The sequence below is a fragment of the Podarcis muralis genome, chromosome 10 (genome assembly GCF_964188315.1).
Source record: "Podarcis muralis chromosome 10, rPodMur119.hap1.1, whole genome shotgun sequence".
In the NCBI taxonomy this organism is placed as follows: Eukaryota; Metazoa; Chordata; class Lepidosauria; order Squamata; family Lacertidae; genus Podarcis; species Podarcis muralis.
This window is the reverse complement of record NC_135664.1, coordinates 4,205,023-4,226,804: the sequence shown is the minus strand read 5'-3', so window position 1 is coordinate 4,226,804 and position 21,782 is coordinate 4,205,023. Positions and strand designations below refer to the sequence as shown.

The 21,782-nt window shown below is 41.9% G+C and overlaps 1 protein-coding gene across 5 annotated transcripts in view; it reads right to left on the bottom strand.

The window, feature by feature from the left end:
- CACNA2D1 (calcium voltage-gated channel auxiliary subunit alpha2delta 1) overlaps nucleotides 1–21,782 on the bottom strand; it is a 385,544-nt gene that overhangs the window by 299,688 nt on the left and 64,074 nt on the right. For all 5 annotated transcript variants that reach the window (XM_077935727.1, XM_077935728.1, XM_077935729.1 and 2 more), the window contains exon 2: nucleotides 5,436–5,517. In XM_077935727.1, coding sequence (XP_077791853.1) covers nucleotides 5,436–5,517 — 82 coding nt within the window. The remainder of the gene's footprint in view (nucleotides 1–5,435; nucleotides 5,518–21,782) is intronic.

Here is a 21,782-nt window from a genome sequence, read left to right as displayed (position 1 = left end):
GTAAAAAAATAAAGACAGTTGTTTGCCAGGAAGAAATATCAGAAATAGTAATTCTGGAGAATAAGGACCACTGTGTTACATATATGAAATTCACACAGTGGCAGCTTAGGAATTTACTGCATCAGAACATGGAACAAGACAAGGAGAAAGTACTTGAAACTGCATAATCACCTTGCAAAACTGGGGCCATATTTTATAACATTTCAGGGGAATAACTACTGGCATTCCCTGTTCCAAGCATGCCTATGCTGGAGCATCTTAGGAGTGGACCAGTACTCAGAAATAAGCTTTCTGATACCGTGCTTCCTAAAAACAATACTTTCCATTTCAGAATATCTATATACACAATATTTCTCTTTTTCTCCCTTGGGTTTTTTTTCTGGTGGCTTGTTGTTGTTGTTTAGTTGTTTAGTCGTGTCCGACTCTTCATGACCCCATGGACCAGAGCACGCCAGGCACCCCTGTCTTCCACTGCCTCCCGCAGCTTGGTCAAACTCATGATCATAGCTTCGAGAACAGTGTCCCACCATCTCGTCCTCTGTTGTGCCCTCCATCTTTCCCAACATCAGGGTCTTTTCCAGGGAGTCTTCTCTTCTCATGAGGTGGCCAAAGTCTTGGAGCCTCAGCTTCCTGATCTGTCCTTTCTCCCAGTGTCCTGCTGCTTGATAGACAAGACACAATGGCTGTATAAAACTCTATAGAAAACTTTGTGCTTGGCACATGTTGTCAATCTGAAGAAATAAACCCAAAAGAATAGAGATGGTGGGACATATTTAGAGAGATAAGAAAGATGGATACTAAGTAGAGAGAAGCTTGCTCCTCTAATGTCCCATGGAAACATGGAACACATCACACAGGATTCTGGATCAGGTTCATATAAAGTAGGTCCATGGGTGATTTGTGCACCTTTCATGCTTCCCACCTAATGGGAAATCATGTAGCTCCTCTACTTTGAGATGTCTGTGTTCCAGATGTCAGGGAAGTTCACAGATCCCATTGCAGAAGAAATGCAACATTCTTCTCTTGAGATATTAGAAGGGAAGCACTTTTTAAAAAACTAAATTGAAGGCATGAAAAGAGAATGGTCAAGTCAGTCATACACCTGCTTTCTCCACACTGGTAGAGATGTCTGAAGCTACTTTCAGATACACCCCAGTAAGCTGAAGTGCAAGGCCCTCTCCTCATTTGCTTGAGATACAAATTCTACTGTGGTCTGTATCTTGTGAAACATGAGCCATAGCCCTGCAGCAATTTAAAGTTTTGACATGATTAGACAAGAAAAGATTACATCCCACACAGTTTCCTTTTCATACACACGAAGTCTAAATAAAATGTCAGTAGTTTTCAAAGTATTCCATCTTCTTTATTATTTAAATTAAAACAGACTCAAGAGGGGGAAAGAAAATAACCTCAAAGATAAGTTATAGCTTCTTCACACACTCACACTTCAGTAGCCCCATTTCTGAACGATTATTGTCAATAACAGAGTATACAGATGTCTCCTCATTTTCTTCAGCTTGACTCTATGAAAGGCAGTTCGCTTTTTACAGATGGAGAAGTCTGGAAGATGATAACCACTTGCCAATGGCTACATAATGAGACTACAGCTAAAGCGGGTCTTGAACCCAGGTCTCAAACATCTGAATCCCACTCGTTCTGTACCGATGTGAGTGACTCTCACACCAGAAACCTCCAAGCCAGACCCACTAACAGAAGTGAATGTTGTTTAAGCTGTGACCTGTCTTCAAGTCATATGACTAAGGGGAAATAAAGTGCAGGCTGCCAACTGTGCCACTTTGCACTGCTCATGATGACGGCCCTTTATGGAAGTTCTGAGAGAGAGCCTCCAGGCCTTGCCATTCCTAGCATCCATGGGTGTAAGCGGAGCCTGTGGTGTGGGCAAGGGCTCTCCCTGTGATTTTGAACCCCATGTTCTAAAGGCTGTGAGTCATGGGAAGAGTCTACACTGGGGTAGCTAACATGGCACCTGTCAGATGTCTTTACCAACACTTCTCAGCATCCCTGATCTTGGGCCATGCTGAGTTGGGCCGCCAGCAGTTGTAGTCCAAAACATCTGGAGGGCTACACATAGACTATGCCTGTTCCTCAAGAACACAGAAGGTCCCCTATTACAGGTGTTTCCCCAATGTGTGGGTGACGAGTGGGGCGGTGGGGGATGGGACAGTAGAGATAGGACCTCACTCTCCCCTTCCATGTGATTACAATGACATGGAGCTGAATGCCCCCAAAGAGATGATTTACTCATTGCTCCTGAGATACTATTTTAATAAACTGCGAGTAGGGGCTTTTTTGTTATTTTTGGTAAGGAGAAGCATTCAGGCATATGATCCTTTGCCTGCAGTCCGGTGTGGTCTAGTCTAGCAAGAGTTATTATCCTGATTGCCTGGCTTAGCTCTAGAGCTGAGCCCAGACTGATCTTGCAGCTATCAGCATTCATTTGTGTTTACAAAATGTGTATAAAAAATTCTATTTTTAAACAACAACTCTTTTCAAAATCCCATATATCTATGTGTACACACATGCATACACACAAACACAGCTGTGTTGGTTTGCAGGTCACATGAGTCAGTATTAAAACAAACAAACATGTTACTAACCAACTTCTAGTCACTGCTAACCTTGTTCCTGTGCCACACTTACACCACATAGAAAAAAGTACGGTAGAACATACATGTTAGAAGCTTTCCAAAGGCTTTTGTGCTAGTTTCCTAAAGGTTAGTAAGGATGAGCACATTTCTTTTGGGTTTTAAAGAAGTTTCATACCTTATGAACAAAGAGTATCACAAGATGTGCAAATCACTTGTGATTCACCCCCCCCCCCCGTTTTTTTCTTTGCTCTTTCAAATGCAAAAATGCAAATGCCAGATGCATGTGGAGAGTGAGCCTCCCCATTCCACAAATTAAAGAGGAAGCAATGAAAAAGAGGGAGCTCAGGTCAAACACTCTTCCTCTGTCACCACTGGTTTGCAATGTCCAAAGCTGCCTTTAGCATCCGTCCTCTAAATCCAATGTTCCTTTCACTCTATGTTTTATCATCTGAAGACAGTTAACTGTATACACTTGCTCCATAGCTCTGGGACTGAACTAACATAATGCCTTGGGAATATCACGCTTGACTTGCTAGTGCAACTCCATATCAAAATGGAAATAGATTCTGGGAGTAGTGTTCTATCCAATTAGGTGGTTTTGCAAGAAGGTTCTATTAGGGGGGTTCAGTTTTCTCTCCTGTATTCTAGATTTTTTTCTCACTCCTGAGTTGCGAAAGAAGGGCAAATTCATAATTTTTAAAGGAGCTATTGTTCCCTTCAAGTGGCTTGACATTTGAGAGCCAAACTACATTAAGGCAGAGTGTAACCTCATTTTTTATTACCCTGTCCAGTAAGGGACTCTAGCAGAGCATGAACATTTAATTACTTTGCATTTTAGACTACACACAATGTTAATTAGATTGAGAGAACACTACAGCAGGCACGCCATGGTAATGGTCAGTTGATGAGTAAAGTCAACAGGAAAAGGGTAAACCCAGCTGTCAATCGAGCTTCACATGACTCTGAATTTTGTTATGCAACAGGTTAAAAAATTATGTTACCCTGACTCTTAGGTTGAACACAGATGTTTTGGCTAGCCAGTCTATACTATGCTCCTTTTACAACACCCACCTGTCATAACCTAACATACATGATGTCAGGTAATGGACAGGGGAAGATGGGGCTTGTCTAAAAAGGCTTATGTTCAGAGTTTATGCAAGGACTATCTGTATAACGACTTTGATGGACGCTGCTTGAACTGGACTACGTCAGCCCTGGGTAGCTTGCACACAGCCTTCCCCATCAACCCTAACCATTGAGGGTACCATGCTTGCTGGGGCTGATGCTTGGGTGTTCAACAACATGTGGAGAGCACACAGCTAGGGGAAGGTCACTATAAATCCATCTGGCTTCATCCTAAGGGGCTGTGGAGAACTAGAAAGAACCAGATTACCAGGAAATTTTTCCATTTGTATTGATGTAAACCTCCAGAACGCATTTTATATAGCTAACTATTTAGCTCTATCCCCAGTGTATGTTATCTTATTGCTATAGCTAGTGGCTAATGCAAATAAAGTTCTTATCTATTTAACAAGCACAAAGTTGCATCTGGGTCTTGCAACTGTGCATTGCTTACAGGATTCACAGTGCAGATGCCTACATGCAACTGACAAACTGCCTGTTTACAGCTTTCTGGCAGCCACTGCAATGAGGCCAACCCCTCCAAGTAAGGGCTGCAGGATTTCCTTTTGCCAAGGGGTAGCGTCTCTTCCCACATCCACATGGGAATCCAGGGACAAGACGCAGGTCCCATTCCACTTGCACAATGACTGACAACCACACACCTTGTCATGTCCTCTGCGTTCAGGAAGTTCTTCCCTTCCACAAAGTGTTTCTAAGATTCCTCCTATGAAATCAGTAACAGAGTTGAATTACTGCGAAAGACTTGCTCTCCTTTCAGAGGAATGCCTTGTAAATCTATGACAATCTGGGCATTTCTAGCTCAGTACAGACACCCCCACATTTTTTCCCAGTCACCATTTACACATTTACCAGACAGGCAGTATAATGAAAGGAGTTTTTGCTGCTGTGAGAGGCAGTAATAAGCCCATGCCTTTTGCACCTGATTAAATATTAGCTTTTCCTAACAATAAGCAAGTCTGACTAAACAAAGTCAGACGACAGTAAGTCAATTAATGAATATGCAGCAACCTCCTTTATCAAGTTAGCTTTGGAGGAAAGAAATATAATAGGAAGAGCTGTTAAGTGCTCCAGGCCATTCTTTGCATACAGCACACAACGCATTAAATTATTTGTGCTCCTGAAATTTTAGGCTTTCAGTTTCTTTTATTTTTTTTAAAAGGAGGAATCCACATTTGTTTTCGCTGTCACAGTTTGTGTTGGAAAAACCCCTTTGGTGTTGGATTGTGTGTAAGTGGCAGGGGGGAATGCTGGCTAATGCGAAGAGCTCAAAAATGAAAAATAAGTGGAGGGTACAGATGGTGTCTTCCACAGGACATCTGTGCCATCTGCACCTTGCTGCTTCTGCCCATGACTTTCAACTTGTTAGCAGCAATAGAAGCACATGCAATATGGCACTAGGCTCCAGAATGCAGGGACAGCCCAATACTTTTTGCTACTTGAGGATAGTAAGGAATGCCATAGGCAGCACACTGTTCCACCAAGGCTCCTACGATGCAACTGCTGTTCAAGAGAAGCTACTGCCCCATTTGCACCAGTGCTGTGTTCCAAATCCGAAACTGAGCCCTAACAGTGTTGGCTTTTTGCTTTCTGAAAAACTCCTTAGTGGAACGAGACTGTCCACCATTTACTAGGTGCCCGTTTGTGAACCTCCTCATGCACTACATCCATGTAATTGTCACTTACTTGAGCAAGTTCATCCACCCCACTCGCTGTTTTCACCAGCCTTACTAGGTCTTCTTGCATCTTATCCACCCACCGCTTTATCCTACAGAAATAAAAAAGAAGGAGAAAAGAGACGTCCCATTAGATCAAAGGCAAATAGCTATGATGATCACAAGCATAAATAGAGGCTGACAGAATGTCTTCCATGTGGCAGATTGATGCTGAAGTCCCTTTGATATTGCTGTGAATCTGCTCTACTCATACTTTTCCACACCATTCTCTTCCTCGCTTGCTCTCATGGAAACTCTTGGCATATTTTAGATTTAACTTGGTTAGGAGGAGCCTCCTGTAAACAGTCTGGCACCGAGAAAGGAGTAAAACAAACAAACAAAAATCACCCAACCAAAGTCTGATACATAAAAATACCATACTGCCTCCAACTGCTTAACAACAGTTATAAAAAAGTAACACACATTTTGCCTCTTGGGAAGTGTTATTAAAAAAAACCTAAACCCTCTGTATCTTATACAATTTTCTTTTGCTGATTACATTTTTAAAAAGCAAAACACTCAAACATGAGAGTCACTAACAACAACAAAAAGCATTTTCCAGAAAGAATATTCTCATATAATGCATTTTATCCCAGTAGAGAGAGAGAAATGCAAATAGTGCAAAATATTTTGTTATCTGGCTATTCCTATGGCAAAAAAGCAAAACCACATATTCTTCATTTTGCTATGCAAGGGAATGGATTTGGAACTTTGGCTTGTTAACATGGATTCAGGGGGAGCTAATATATGTGAATCAGAGAACATACACACAGTTATACTAGACAAAATGAACTCAGATGATGACAGATAAGAAAACTATTAGTATTCTTTTTAAGATACTATATTTGTATATTATTTTCCCATTCTTAAAATCCCTTAAAAGTATATTACTGAAAATTAACTTGAGTTGCTTCCAGGCAGGTGTGGTCTCTCACAGCTGTTTTTCAAATGCCAAACGAAGTTTGGATGCATTTACTATTGATCGATACACACACAAACCACATATATGTCTATACACAGAGAGCTAAGTCGACAGTATACCACTTGGGTTGATGTAATACATTCTCCTTATTAGAGGAAAAAAATCTAATCAAGGATACCATGCTTTACTGAATTTTCGTTTCTTACATGTGTCAAGAGTGGGGGAGAATAGGAAGGGAAGAAAACAAGAGCCCTCTGGCTGCCCAAATGCTTGTCTGGTGTTTCGTTGAATGCTAGCCTGTGGTGTATTTCTGCCTGACAGCTGCTCATGGTCAGAGTTTATTTAACAACAAGAAAAATGTCACACCAAACGTGAAGTCTGGGGCCTTAAGGAGACAGCGCTGGGTTTCTTTGATGCTGTTTAGGGCATCAACAAAACAAAGGTTCAGGCAAAAGGGTTTTTTTCTTGACTGTTCAAGCAGAACATTAAACTGCAATGAAAACCATGTCAAAAAGAGAGGAAGCCCATAGGATTTGCATTATGCCCAGGAGAGGGAGATGGCATGTTAAATGACAACAGCTCCTCCCACCTCTGCCCCCTCCAGCTCTCTGCCCCTGCACGTTGCTAGTGAGTTTTTAAGTTTCAGATGAGCTGCTTTTGTCTCCTTACTAAGGTTGTGTTTACACCATTTAAACCACATTGCTTCCCCCAAAGAACCCTGGGAACTATAGTTCACTCCAGAGAGAGCTGCAAAATCACAGTACTCTTACAAGCTACAGTTCCCAGGATTATTATTTTTTTTGGGGGGGGGAGTCATGTGCTTTCAATTTATAGTGCATGCATGGTCCTTGATGCTTCTGTGCTCAAGAAGAGGGAGTAAGCATTTGCTTGGGGGGGGGGAGGCATGTCTGTTGGCTTTTCTTAATTTGTCATGCACAGTCACCCTTATTGCAACCCAGAGAACTACAGTGTGCCCAGAAGGGCTTTTTGTTTGTTTGTTTATATCTGTCAATAGCGGCTACCACCAGGGACACCATTTCAAATACAGGTAAATCACATCTTACGCTGATTATATTTATGCGATCACAGCTTTGCATGGGGAGGGGGAATAAATAAATAAATAAATGGAGAGTGGAGGAAACCCACTCTCCATTTATTTACAGTGGTGCCCCGCAAGACGAATGCCTCGCAAGACGAAAAACTCGCTAGACGAAAGAGTTTTCCGTTTTTTGAGTCGTTCCGCAAGACGAATTTCCCTATGGGCTTGCTTCGCAAGACGAAACGTCTTGCGAGTTTGTTTCCTTTTTCTTAAAGCCGCTAAGCTGTTAATAGCCGCTAAGCCGCTAATAGCCGCTAAGCCACTAATAGCCGCTAAGCCACTAATAGCCATGCTTCGCAAGACGAAGAAACCACAAGACGAAGAGACTCGCGGAATGGATTAATTTTGTCTTGCGAGGCACCACTGTATTTCCCACACTGCCATGGTGAGCTTTTCCAGCTTTGGGAAAGCAGCGGGGGGGGGGGCTCTAAAATGCAGGCAGAAGCCTTGTGTGGCCTTCCCAAAGCCAGGCAAGCAGCCCTCCACCTCATGGGGAAAGGCAGGGACAGGGATTCCCGCCTTTTAGGCTTACACATGGACTCCCCAGAACTGAGCCCTTGCATAAGAGGCGAGATAACTGCATACAAAGGAGAATGAGGGGAGAGATTACATGAGGAAATGTAAAGCCGCAGGGAAGTTGAATGTAACAGTTTTACTCTTGTCATTTTTCTTAAATCTCACTCAACCAATATTAACAAAGCCCCCACAATTAATTTTAGTGTTATAGTGGTTGCCAATTCACTTCTGAGCTATTTAGGCTCCCGGCAGGCCTGGCCCTTCCATTGAGTAGAGTGAAGCAACCACCTCATGCATGTGATGTAGAGTGTTATGACAGGGCAACAAATAAAATATTTCATTTTACAATAAACTAAATGTGGGAATTTCTGCCTTGACTGCCAAGATAACTTGGGCTGCACACTGGATACTCTGTACCTTGCCTGGTACATTTGTGTGGGACATTTGCTCTTCTGCACAGCATTTTGATGGCTGTGCTCTGTGGCTAGTTTCTGCATTAAGACTTCTTGTGTTACTTTATTTATAATTTCATTTAACATGGGGAAGGTTAAAAATGGTTACCACTTTATAGACATAAAAAGCTTTTTTAAAAAAAGTTTTCCTGTGCAGTTTCATTCTCACTGATGCAAATACTCTGTGTTTTGTAACATGAGTGTATATATCCTTGTATCATTTCTTCTTTTCATATGCCAAAGCCCCTTGATTTTGTACATTTTCTTGTTATAATTTGTTTTAGAAGCTGTCTCATGCCTAGAAGTCTAGAAATACTTCATTTAATGTGAGAGACAAGAGAATCATGGGTATTCAACAACATCTTTCTCTTCCTTTCATTCTGTTGGCTCCACTTTACCAGACAAACAAACAATTCCCAAATGAAGGCCAGTCTATCCCAGGACAATTCAAAAGAAAAGAGATGGTATTTTCAGAATTAAGATAAATGAGATTTGAGTCAGTCATCTATTAGCAGTGCAAAGTCATTTCCCCCTCCTGCCCAGAATGGCCTTCCGTATGAGAGCCAAATATTTATTAAAAATAATAAAATAAATAAACTTAATAACATGCAACAATGAAAGTAGTACACGAAGGGACAATGTGCCCAGCCGGACAACTACCACAGACACTCATGGTCCCCTGTCCACAGGATATGAAGATCTAAAACTCTGAGAGAAAGACCAGAGACTGTGATTAGCAAGCATAGCTAGAAGCAGGAGACAAACGGGAAGGCGAAAATTCAGGGATTGCATTCTCCCTGGGATCATACTCATTCGTGTATTGCTTCAGTTTCTGAGGGTGTGTTTTTTGTTTTTTACACAGGGCTTAATTTGAGATGGGATATAGGGATTAGGATAGGGTTTGTCTGAGAGACTTAGGTCAAATCTTAGTTTAAGATCCGCTCTGAGGAGAATGTCAATAGCTAGAGGAAGGCGCCTCGTAGCTTAGATAGTAAGACTGTGTTGAGTGTCTTGGGAAAGTATACAGACAGAAGTAATGGGGAGGCTGAGTTTGAGTCAGCAGAAGTAGAAACTGTGAGAAAACAGTCTATTTGGGTCTCATTCCAGTAAGGGGAGAGATCTACTAGAAAGAGAAGACTCCCAAACCAGTTAAAAGGAGTGAGGTGATCCTCTAGGTGTGACATATTAATTGGAATACCTCAGGAGTGGGATTGTTAAGAGGTTGGGTAACTGACAAAAAGTGCCCCTCAGACATGAACCAGAGTATTAAGTTGTGAAGGAAGCTGTGCTGTGTCAAAAGTATTTAATACCTGTCATAACTATGTAAAGAAATGGGAGTGAAGTAACAGAAACTGAGTTAAGCATTTTACCACTTATTCTAGAAACCTGAACATCTACCTGAAGTGTAACAACTGATTTTTAGCAACTGAAGTTTAAGGGAAGCCACGCATTTTCTGCTTTGTTTTAATGCCTGCAACGTATTTAGATTTAGTGTAATTAATAAGCTAACTGTTTCTCAAAAAAACACAACTCCTGACCCATCTTTGTTTTACCAACTTTGCACTGTAAATAAAACCTTGTGCCAAAGACACCAAATCACTAAGTTTTCCCTCAAACACAGACCAAAAGATAACCTGTGGTGGTTATGATGGGATATGAATGTAGTTTTGGATCCGCTACATAATTAGTCTACAGTGGTGGGATCCACTACAACTGTGTAGACCCTTTGCCACTTTGCTCTTCCTTCCTGGTAAAAAACAGCAACCCATCTGCCGAGAGGCTAGTATAGCAGGTCCACCTCACCTGGCGAACTGCTTCCGGGCAGACAAAATCTTAAAAAGGAGAACTTGTAGTACATCTTCAAGTCATGAAGCATTTCTCTCTCCATCATCACACTTCAAATTGTAGACATACATACCAGCAAATTGTATGCTGATTTCTGTTATATTTGCCAGAGGAGGATGAAGAAGAGAAGGAAATCCTAAATATTATCCCTTTGTTTGTTGAATTATTAGCATATTTTAAAGTATGAAAGTGGTCTAAAGCTTATGAGATTCCTCAAGCTCAACCCAGAAAAGGGGGGGGGGGATATATTGTGATCAATGCCTTTTGGACACTTCAAAATAAGGCTTCCTAGTCTCAAAAATGAGAGTCTGCTATTACTCAAAGTTTGGTAGTAAAGAGAATCAAGACATTCCATATAGAACTCAGGATCTTTCCTAACACCATGAGATTAAAGTCTTTTAAGCATTAGTTTGCATATTGGCTAATTTACTTTCCACTATTATGCATAAAAGAAAATTTTCATTTGCAGCCATGCATTAAGTGAAATGAAAATGTCTCCTTATAGAAATTAATGTTAGGTCATTATTTTAATACTTTCTCTCCATTTTTCCTCATTAAATTAATAGACACATATGTCTAGCACAAAATAATTTGGATCATGTATTGACATAAATATAGAGAGCTGTACACATCATAAGAAAAATTAATAATTTAAGCAATTCAAGAAGATGACTGTGATAAAGCAGTTAAATGAGAAGTATCTCACAGAAAAGATACAAGACTTAATTAAGTTAGGGTTCATTGATTGCCATTGTTTCCTGGAGGTGTTTCATTAAAGGCTCTTAAAAATGGCTATTTATTGCTTATACCAAGTAAATTAATCAAATGCTCAAATCAACCTTTTACTGCTACGCTCTAAAACTCAGTTATTACCACTCAGAGTTAGACTCCTAGAAATTTATCATGCATAATGAGTTTAAGAAAACTTTTGTAGTACTTTGTTTAAAAAAAAAAACAGAGTAAGATTGAGCTCTTATTAATCTTGTTTATATTTAAAATAGTTCCTGGCACATGAAACAAAACATAAGGCCCAAATTCTTAACCTAGTCTGTTAGCTGCAGTTTTATTTTTAGCACAACATGGACTAGCTCCTAATAGCAACATAATCCAACTTTGGTTGAGTCTTCATGAAACAAACCAGTACAGTGGTACCTTGGGTTACATACGCTTCAGGTTAAAGACTCCGCTAACCCAGAAATAGTACCTCGGGTTAAGAACTTTGCTTCAGGATGAGAACAGAAATCGTGCTCTGGCGGCGCAGCAGCAGCAGGAGGCCCCGTTAACAAAAGTGGTACCTCAGGTTAAGAACAGTTTCAGGTTAAGAATGGACCTCCAGAACGAATTAAGTTCTTAACCTGAGGTACCACTGTATTTACATATTTCAAAACCATGAGCTGAGTTAACCAGAAAAAAAATTTGCTGTTTGAACAGAAGCAAAAGAATTCTGTATTAATTTTCCTTCCTTTTGCTTTTCCCTATCTAATCCGAAAACAGTGCAGTTTTGAAATTAGTGAGTCAAATGAGTGCAGTTCCGAAAGTTTTGGTCCACCATCCTGATTCAAAATAGCATCCAATTGTATCAAAAAATATAGAGGAAAACCTGTGCCTTGACTGTAGGTACCATCAAGCAAAATTTGGTTACGATAAGATGAATATCCAAATGCATAATGAACAACTTTCCCAAATGTTAAGTAAGTAAGATATAAAGTCAGTTCTTTAGAACCCTTTTCAGGTGTTAAATACTCATGTGAGCAGGGCCAAAAATACTAAACTCCATCCCAAGTTGGAAGGTGAAGTTCTGAAACAGGGAACTTTCTGTACTCATAGAGGGCTCTCCATGCAATTTAAACCCTGGAATATCAGGGTTCTAAAATCACATGGAAGCCTCCACAATCACAGGAGCTCCCAGATTCAGAAATTTGCCCACCAGTTTGTGGCAGGTGATGGAGGGGAGGACTCTATTGTGTTAATTTCCTCTCTTCAGATTGCCTGAAGAGAGCTAAATTTCCACCACAATCAATACTATCAAGAAACAGAACCCAGGGAGTGAATCAAAGGGCAATAGGAACAGGCTTGATTCATAGTGACTTGCATTAAATTCTAGTGAGACAATGTATGCAGATAGCAACTGGGGCACAGCTGAGGAGTGAAACCTGCCACTTGCCCCAGACACTGGGGTCACAGAGGGCAGGGAACAGACATAGCTTAATGCTACCCCTGAGGTCAGTATTTTAATATGTACCAGAGTCATGAACCGTGTTTGCATCTAAAATAACTGAATACTAAATACGGTAGTAGAGGAAGGAGAGGGGAAAGGATGCTTGGGCTATAATTGTACCGCAGATGAACTGGCTTCAGTGGGATGATAATCAAAGCGGGACACTTTAAGGGCTGACATATAAAACAGAATGTCAGTATCACATCCTGTATCTGTCACAAGTTCACCACCTACATCTCCACCCCCACAATCCAGTTCAAAGCACTTATAGTGGGGTTCATGCTAAGTGCTCTGTCTTTCTGATGTCTCTTCAGAGAGGTAACTATAAACAGGTAAGTAAGCAACCACAGGATGACAGAACCAGAATGCAGGATTCCCATTGCTCCGGCTTCTGGCAACAGCTAGGCAAATCAAAGCATTGGAATAAGGTTCTTTCTTCCCCATCACTGAATACAAGTCAATGCCTATACTTGCATGGGTAAACCAAACATATATATTACCACAATGGCTAGGCAAAGCATGATGAATGCTAAGTAAGCAAGGACGCAGGATTAACTTGCATGCCCATTTCATGGATAGGCAAATGCTTCTTGAACCATCCTGCAAATAGCAAGTATGGTTGAGGCAGCCAGTACGGTTGCCTAAGCTCTCCTTACGTAAAAGAAAAATGTATTGCACCCATATGCACAGCTTTCCATAACTTTTGCAGAGTTCCACACAAGCGGTGAGAAAATATGCCCTCCACCAGGAATCATGCTCTGCTATGAAAAAACCAGCACTGACGATGCTATCAGGACCCAGAACACGCATTACATTTTCACCTTGCATCAATGAATATTCCAGGTACAGTGCCCTGCTATTATGGATCATTGGCTATTTTAATTAACTTTTTTTAAATGCAGCATTTTTGCTTTGGAGATGAATAACTTGCTGGCTACCAGATCCATAGTGCAGGTTTTTACACAAACAAAAGCAACAAAGCAGAATCATAATCAAACAGAGGAAGAAAAGGGGTGGGGGGAGAAATGCCCACAGGCCTCATCCCCATCTCCCCAGCAACCAATATTCCCACACAATGGGAGGGAGGACATTCTAAGAAACACACAGACTCCCCTCTGTGATTTAGAACCTACAATCCTAATCCCACTGACCTGGGACTTTGCCCCATTCAATTAAATAGAAATTACTTTTGAGTGAATATGGTTACGATTGGGCTGTGAGTAATTAAGAACCCAACACATGGACCACAGGGATGGCCCTGCGCACTTCTCCTGTACTATTCTGGGCACATGGAAGATCACATCTAAAGTGGGCTAGACTCAAACAGACCCTTCACACAGTTTTTATTTATCTCAAAGTGAATCAGATCAATAACCAGCCCCTTCTGATACAAAATCCTAGCTGCATACAACATTAAGTTACCCTCAGACTGTGTGGTAGAATTCTCACACAACACTAATATCTCAAAGTACCGTTATCAAAATGCAATGGCAGAATAAATCTCATTTAATAGGACTTTGTGAAATAAATGCACAGCTTTGTTAAAGCACTTTAGGCATGAAAGGGTATTATCAGCTGTGTTTAACCTCTGAGGTTCACATCCTGACTCATTTATAGCAAAATGAATTTCCCCCAAAACTAATAAGCATTACATTTTAGCCTTAGAAAGAGAGAAAATCATAATGACATTAAAATATGGCAGATCAGATACTGGTAAAGAAGAGATTAAAGGTTTAAAGAAAAGAGGATTTATACAAATGAGGATAAAAATTAGAGGTGCATGGAATATTTAAATATCTGTTCCCAAGGCTATTTTGATTGGCCTTGGCAAAAGTTCTGCTTAGGCAACACAATTTGCTTCTTTACTATAAGTTCTCTAACATACACTGTATTTTAATGTAGTTATTGTTCCATATGCAAGGAAGTGGGTGGGAGAGAAGAATATTATACATCTTACAGAGAGTCTAAACCTACCAGGGCTCAAATCTATGAACTCCAGCAGGGATGGGCAATCTGAAATCCTCAGTATGTTGTTAGGATTCCATCTCCCAGCAAGCCCAGCAAGCATAGCCAATGATCAAGATGGCAGCTGCAGTGTGGACTGGTCCACCGGTTCCCCACCAGTCAGCAACAGCCTCCATTGATTACTTTTGCTATTCCTGAGCATAGTGTGTTTTTACAACTTACAATGAAGACCTGCTGAGGATATGGCAGGGATCTTCTAACTACAGCACCATGTACTCATCCACTTGTTCCCCTTGACAGCTCTTCATGGATGGCATTCACTATATCAAAGCCAGTGAGGCATAAAGGTGCGAAAGTTGGACTATGACCTGGGAGACCAGGGTTCAAATCCATACTTAGCCATGAAGCTCACTGGGTGACTTTGGGTCCATCTTCACCTCTTAGTTTACCTTACCTCAAAAGAGGATGGAATGGTTTGGGGGACCATGTACACTGCCTTGAACTCCTTGGAAGATAAACATGGCATATAAATGAAATAAATAACTGCACCAGAATTACCAATGGATAACACTACAACTAGCATCAACCAGAGTTTGCAAACAGGGTTCTAAATCTGGTTTCAATCCCTTGTTTAGAAATGCATTTCCCTTCACTAATGAAGCATAAGGGTTGGGCTAGAATTGTGAATAATAATATTCAGAGGTACTCCTTTCCTCATCCCCTCAAACAATTTCCACCCCGTATGCCCAAATTCACTTTTCCACATGAGCAGTAGTAAGTTGTTTCACTGCTTAGGTTTACATCAAGGCAATCTTTTAAAGGCTGCTTCATTTCTCATTCTAAACACTAGATAAAATGAGAGGGCTTGAAAAATTGACAAACATTTCACTTTTCACAGTAAGACATAAAAACTGATCCCATGAACTCCAAGCAGCTTGAAAAACACCCAAAACAATATGGACTTCTTTGATTTGGCTGTCAGATAAAACTGAACACTGAACACGATGCCTGAGGAATAATCCTTACTGGGTGTTTTGTAATTCTGCTTTTGAAACTAAAATGCATTGTTCTTGGGCCAAAGATGGAAGGAGGGGGGGGGGGGGGGAGAAAGGAAGGAAGGAAGGAAGGAAGGAAGGAAGGAAGGAAGGAAGGAAGGAAGGAAGGAAGATGAAGACGAAGAGGAGAAAGGACCACCAAATGATTAGGGAGATATTTAATGTTTGGTGTTTTAATGTGCTTTTAATTCTGTTAGGAGCTGCCCAGAGGGTGATAGATATAGAGGAGATTGACCAGGACAAATTTCATAGAGCTTCTGAGTGAGCAACTTGTCCCAATAAAAGTGATGGCTTTTGTTTTTGGCCTACTGTGCTCCCTGTTCCATTGGGTAGACAAGAGTTCCTGCTGCACATATCTGGCCTGAAATAAAGAGGCTGTGGCCCTTTAGACGTTGCTGGAATGCCACAGGTTCTCCTTGCCTAGTGGACACAAATACGAGCAGACAGGGACAGACGTATCCAACCTACTGCTCTCCAGATGTTTTGAACTACAGCTCCCATCAGCCCCACTGGTCATGGATGATGAGAGCTCAAGTCCCAACATCTAGAGGGCACCAGGCTACAGAGGCCTGGCATATATACAGCCAATGCGAATAAAACTGTATGCCATTGGATTCTACCCATGCTATCAGGAACCCTAAAAAAAGCGGGGCATACGTGTATGCCTTACAATGTAGTTGGACATATATGGGTAAAAGGAAGATCTTACAATGAAGATATAAATGTCAGGGGTGAGGAACTTCATTGAACATCTGAAATGAGCTACAGATTCCTTTGATCTTGGCAACTGAAAAGTTAACACACAGTTTTAAGAGCAGGCTTTGGGGGGGGGGGTTAAACATGCAGCATTTTGTTGTCGAAGTAACTCCAAAATACTTTACATAATACTTTTAGATACCAATAAAAACAAGGGCACAGGAAAAGTACAGTAGCTATTACCACTGTGTTCCACACATCACAGGACCTTGATCATGGTAGTTTGCAGTAAAGAGATGGCATTCAATGGCTTTTAGGTCTCTCTTTATAATGGACTCTTTCTTTATAAAGCTAAATAATTGTCTCAAGGGTTCATAAATAAAACATCTGTAATCAAAAGGTGGCATACTGTTGTGCAATACAAGTTCATGGATACCCAAAACTCTTTTGACTTCTAGCTTGCCATGACTTTAGAGTTGCTTGTTGATATGACTGATTACCCTATTATATAGAATAGGAACATTAGAATGTAAATAGCAATCCCACAACAATACTGGAAGGTAGGTGACTAGTTTTATTTATTTATTTATTATTTATTTATTTATTTATTTATTTATTTATTTATTTATTTAAATTAATATACCGCATAATTGTAGAAAGAACCTCAAAGCAGTTTACAAAGAAGTAAAAAACAATAAAATTACCACTAAATGAATTAAAACATGCAGAAGTTTAAAACACCAATAAAATAGACTAAGGGCTCGTCCACATTTCAGCTTGCCCCTTGCTTTCTAGGTACGGGTCCAATAAGCTTTTCGTTTGCCCTGCTACTTCCCCCAGGAAAACCTGCTGAATTTACAAACAGCGGGTTTTTCTGTGGGAAAGTGGTGTGACCAGGGCTTTTTTCTCCAGGGGGAACTCAGTGGAACTCAGTTCCAGCACCTCTCACATGGGTTCCAGCACCTCTCAGGTGGGCACCATTGCCATTCTAAGAAAACAAGGGAGGTGTTCATGGTGAGTTCCATCGCCTCTTTTGCTAGAAAAATAGCATAGGGTGTTATTATTAGTATAAAGAGTCTTTAACAACTTGGGAGCAATTTACCTACAAAATCACCTTACCCCACAGGTGCCCACTTGACCACTTCAACAGGCAGAATTGGTACTTTTACAAGTGCCATACAATACTGGCACCATATCTGAGAGTGGGAGATGGTGGCTTCCCTAAGGCTACCATATAAACCCAATGAAATGATAAGATGAAAAGAGGGGATCTCTACTTTCTTAACTCAGGCACACCCAAACAACTATGCTATGCTAGCTTTTAATGCATTTCAAAGGCAAGCACTGAGCCATCCTATGTTCCAGTATTTAAAAGTCTGTTTCAATCAATCAATCCTTTTATTTGAATGCCACTTTTCCAAAGCTCAAACCATGCTCAAGCTGGCTTACAGTATATATAAAAATACATAACTACAAACGTAATAAAAGTAGGCATAAACAATAAACAAAACATCAAATAGTACATTACCAAACTGAACAATTTCCACATAAATCATAAAATCCAAAATAAAGATACAAAGCATTAACATCAGCAACAGGAACAAGACCCCCTCAACAAAAAACCCCAGCCCATGAGTCTGTTCAGCAGCTTTTGTGGCTGGAGTCTGTCTGGCCCCTGCCTGCCCAGGCCAGGTGCAAAATGGCCTGCAAGGCAGGGAGCAGGTCTTCCAGAACTCACAGCCAGTATGTTTTCAACTGATTCCTCTGACACTGCTAGTCTTGAGACAATCCTTATTTTATTTTGTTAGGCACTGAAATAAACCATACACCAAGAAATGCTAAATGTTACCAAAAATGCCCATCTTGCCAACAGGGGAAGAAAACCATTCTCATTTGTCTCCACTTTATTTATTCTGCTTCATGGGCAGGAGGAGTCTATCCTCATAACCAGAAACACATTTTAGTGCCGCATCCACACGCAATGGTTGGGGGATAATGGGAGTTGTAAACCAATATCTGGAGTGTTAGAAAAGGTGAGTCTAGGCATTCAGTGTCTAGTCTTGGGGTGCTAAATTCCATACTCGATACCAAATTCAGAGGTTGTGGTGCAATGGCACACAATTGTGGTCAGCTCAGAGACAGCCCTGCAAAATGTTTTCCAAGAGGCAGGGTTGATCTGTATTTGGTGATACAGATGACTGAGATGCTCCACCATGCCCAGTGCAAGTGCAGATGCTCACTGAGCCACTGGAACATTCAAACAATTACACTATTATATTACATTTTATATCTCACGTTTCCTCTCCTCAAAGTAATTCAAAGTGGCATAGAGGCAACAACAAATTTACGCATGCTTGATATGTGCGTGTCACGCACTAGACCCTATTTTAACCTCACAGCAACCCTGAGAGGCAGTGGCTGGCCCAAAGTCATCCACTGAGCTTCATGGCTGAGAGGGGATTTGAACCCTAGTCTCCGAGGTCTTTGTCTGGCACTCTAACCACTACACCACACTACATGATGTTGATCATGGTGATAAAGGTAAAGGTAAAGGTACCCCTGCCCGTACGGGCCAGTCTTGACAGACTCTAGGGTTGTGCGCCCATCTCACTCAAGAGGCCGGGGGCCAGCACTGTCCGGAGACACTTCCGGGTCACGTGGCCAGCGTGACATCGCTGCATCTGGCGAGCCAGAGCCGCACACGGAAACGGCGTTTACCTTCCCGCTAGTAAGCGATACCTATTTATCTACTTGCACCCGGAGGTGCTTTCGAACTGCTAGGTTGGCAGGCGCTGGGACCGAACAACGGGAGTGCACCCCGCTGCGGGGATTCGAACCGCCGACCTTTCGATCGGCAAGCCCTAGGCACTGAGGCTTTTACGCACAGCGCCACCCGCGTCCCTGATAATGGTGATAGAGAAAGGTAATAATGGCAAAGAGTGTACCGCACTGAAAGCTAGTGATAGACATTGTCAGTAAATGTTACCAGTGGCAGCAATGCCATGGTTTAAACTACCAAAATGGCCCGTATACAAGCCACACTCCCCCCCCCCAATCAGGCTGTGAAAAGTAAATGTGTGGCTTATATTTGCGACTTTACGGCTCCCCCCCCCCCAGAGCAGCATGGGGCAGCAGCTCAGCACCCACCCGCCACTCCCAAGCCTCTCCCAGTCACCAGGAGGCGGGCACACAGCACGCTCGAAACTGAGCATAGGCGCCAGCTTGGGGAGCAGGGTGCTGAGCACCAGTGTCAGCCGCCCCCATCCCCATTCAGGGTGATAGTGCTGGGAGGTGGGCCACACCTGCAAATAAGCCTTGAATTTTAAAGGTGTGGCTTATTTGTGGGTGTGTCTTACGTTCGGGCCAATATGGTACATCACATAGGACAGGAATGGGAAATTTGTGGCCCTCCAACTCCCATCATCCCCGGGCAACATAAGAAACATGCAAGGATGACAGTAGTTGTAGTCCAGCAACATCTGGAAGGTCCCAGGTTCCCCACCCCTGTCTTAAGCTTCTGTAATCTCTCTCTTAAAGAAGAGGTGTGTTTAACGGATGAAAGTTGGTCTTTAAAAAGAGGGGGAGCACAGTGAGGCAGCTACAAATCATGCTGCACAAATCTGTGATTATCTTGTTTTGCTTGAAGGAGAGGAGGACATCAAGAAGTGATACATGAGTCTTCAATGGCACTACTGCATGCAATCGAGTTAATGCAGTTCTCAAATTGTTACTGGAACCAGTCCACAATTGGCAGCCATTCACTGCACTTTGTAAAAGCCATCAGTACACTGCTTTTCCACCAGCTTCTCAAACGACTTGTGAGAGCTGAAATAAAAGCCATCTATCATCAATCCTGGATGCAATCACTGTGAACCCCATTGTTATATCACCTCTTCTCATCTTAGGGAATCTATCATTTTCAAAAGCAGAATGACTGCCACAGTGTATTACATGAGAGCATCACCTGTAAGTCCATCAGTGTAAAATGTGTCAGAGAATGCAAATATTCTGGGTGCTACATACAATATGGTGGTGTTTTTTAGGGAGGCAAACCTAAAGGGTTCCCCCAACCCAGAAACAAGAAGTCACTACGTAATTGCAACAAAACCAAAGGAAGCCTCAGCCTCCAGACATGCCAGTTAAGATGACCACAAACAGTCAGACTGGAAAACGTTTCAAGTAGGGAGGAAAAGCATCCAATCTCAAGACACTCAAAGCAAAAAAGAAAGCTTATGGATATGCAGATAGAATATTCTAAACTCTCTATCAAGTCTCTTGAATAATGCATGATCTTACTTTGGAAGATGGCACCTAATTTTTAACCTGTGATTTTAATTCCATTTAATACATTTCATTTCAAGGCTATACATACTAGCCTTGCCCAATTCCTATCAGCCTCAACTGACACAGACAAACGCATTTTTTCCTGATAGTCCAAAACCAAGCTTGTGAAGTTGATAAAGCATAAAACATGGCCAGAGTAGAAAAGTAGCCCCTTCTTTGTGATGGCTCTTCATGTCCCATTCTAAAGCCAACCCTAAGTTGGGATTCAGTTGTCCCACTTGCAGGAATATATAGTCGTGTCCGACTCTTCGTGACCCCATGGACCAGAGCACTGCAATCCAAATTATCTTTACTCCAGGCTGTAAGATGTTTGGTATGAGTGGAGGCAGAGACAGTTGGAGGACAGGACATGTAAGGCCTTCTCAGTACTGGCACCATGTTTATGGAATTCCCACCCTTCTCTTATACAGGTGGCATCAATTCTTATGGATTTTCAGCACCATCTGAAAACCTACTTATTTGCTCTGTTTTTTTAAAGTGAGGATTGCTGCATCACCTTTTCGCATTGCTACTTGCACACATTTCTGCCTGCATGATTTCTGCATTGCATATTTCTGCCTCAAAATGCAAACAATCTTTGTTAATGGACATGCATGGGAAATGAAGCTTCTTTTGATCTGAAGTAGGATCCCTTGTCTAGGCCTGGGTGATGTGTCAATACTTCACCCAGGACCAGTTTGAGGGTCAGAATGCAATGGTGGTGTATCATGAGTGAAACCGCCAGTGCTCCCAAGTCCCTCTACCGCCAGCACACGGGGGGGGGGGGGGAGATGCTAGGTTGAAACTACCAATGCTCCCACTGAGGGAGCTGTGGCAATTTCACCCCAGCACCTAGCGAGGCCAGGGCCGATGCAGCTTGTTCCTCCTTCCACTTTTCATAACATAGCTACTGGTAGTCTTATGCATTTGTCTAATCATCTCTGAAAGCCATGCAGGTTGCTTTAACCCACAGCGCTCCTAACCCAAGAGCCCCCGGCAGACCTGTTGTTCCAGATATCAGCAGTATCCAAGGAACAATTTTAACAGCACTATGCATGCTACTAGCCAGTGCTATTTTTCTAGAAAAAGAGGTCTAGGTCTCACCACAAACACTTCCCTTGTTCTCTTATAATGGCAACGACGCCCACCTGAGAGGGGCCAGAATGGCGAGGGGCGGGGATCCTGGTAATAGCCACCAAAAGCTTAGCCATCTAACTGCTTCCTAAA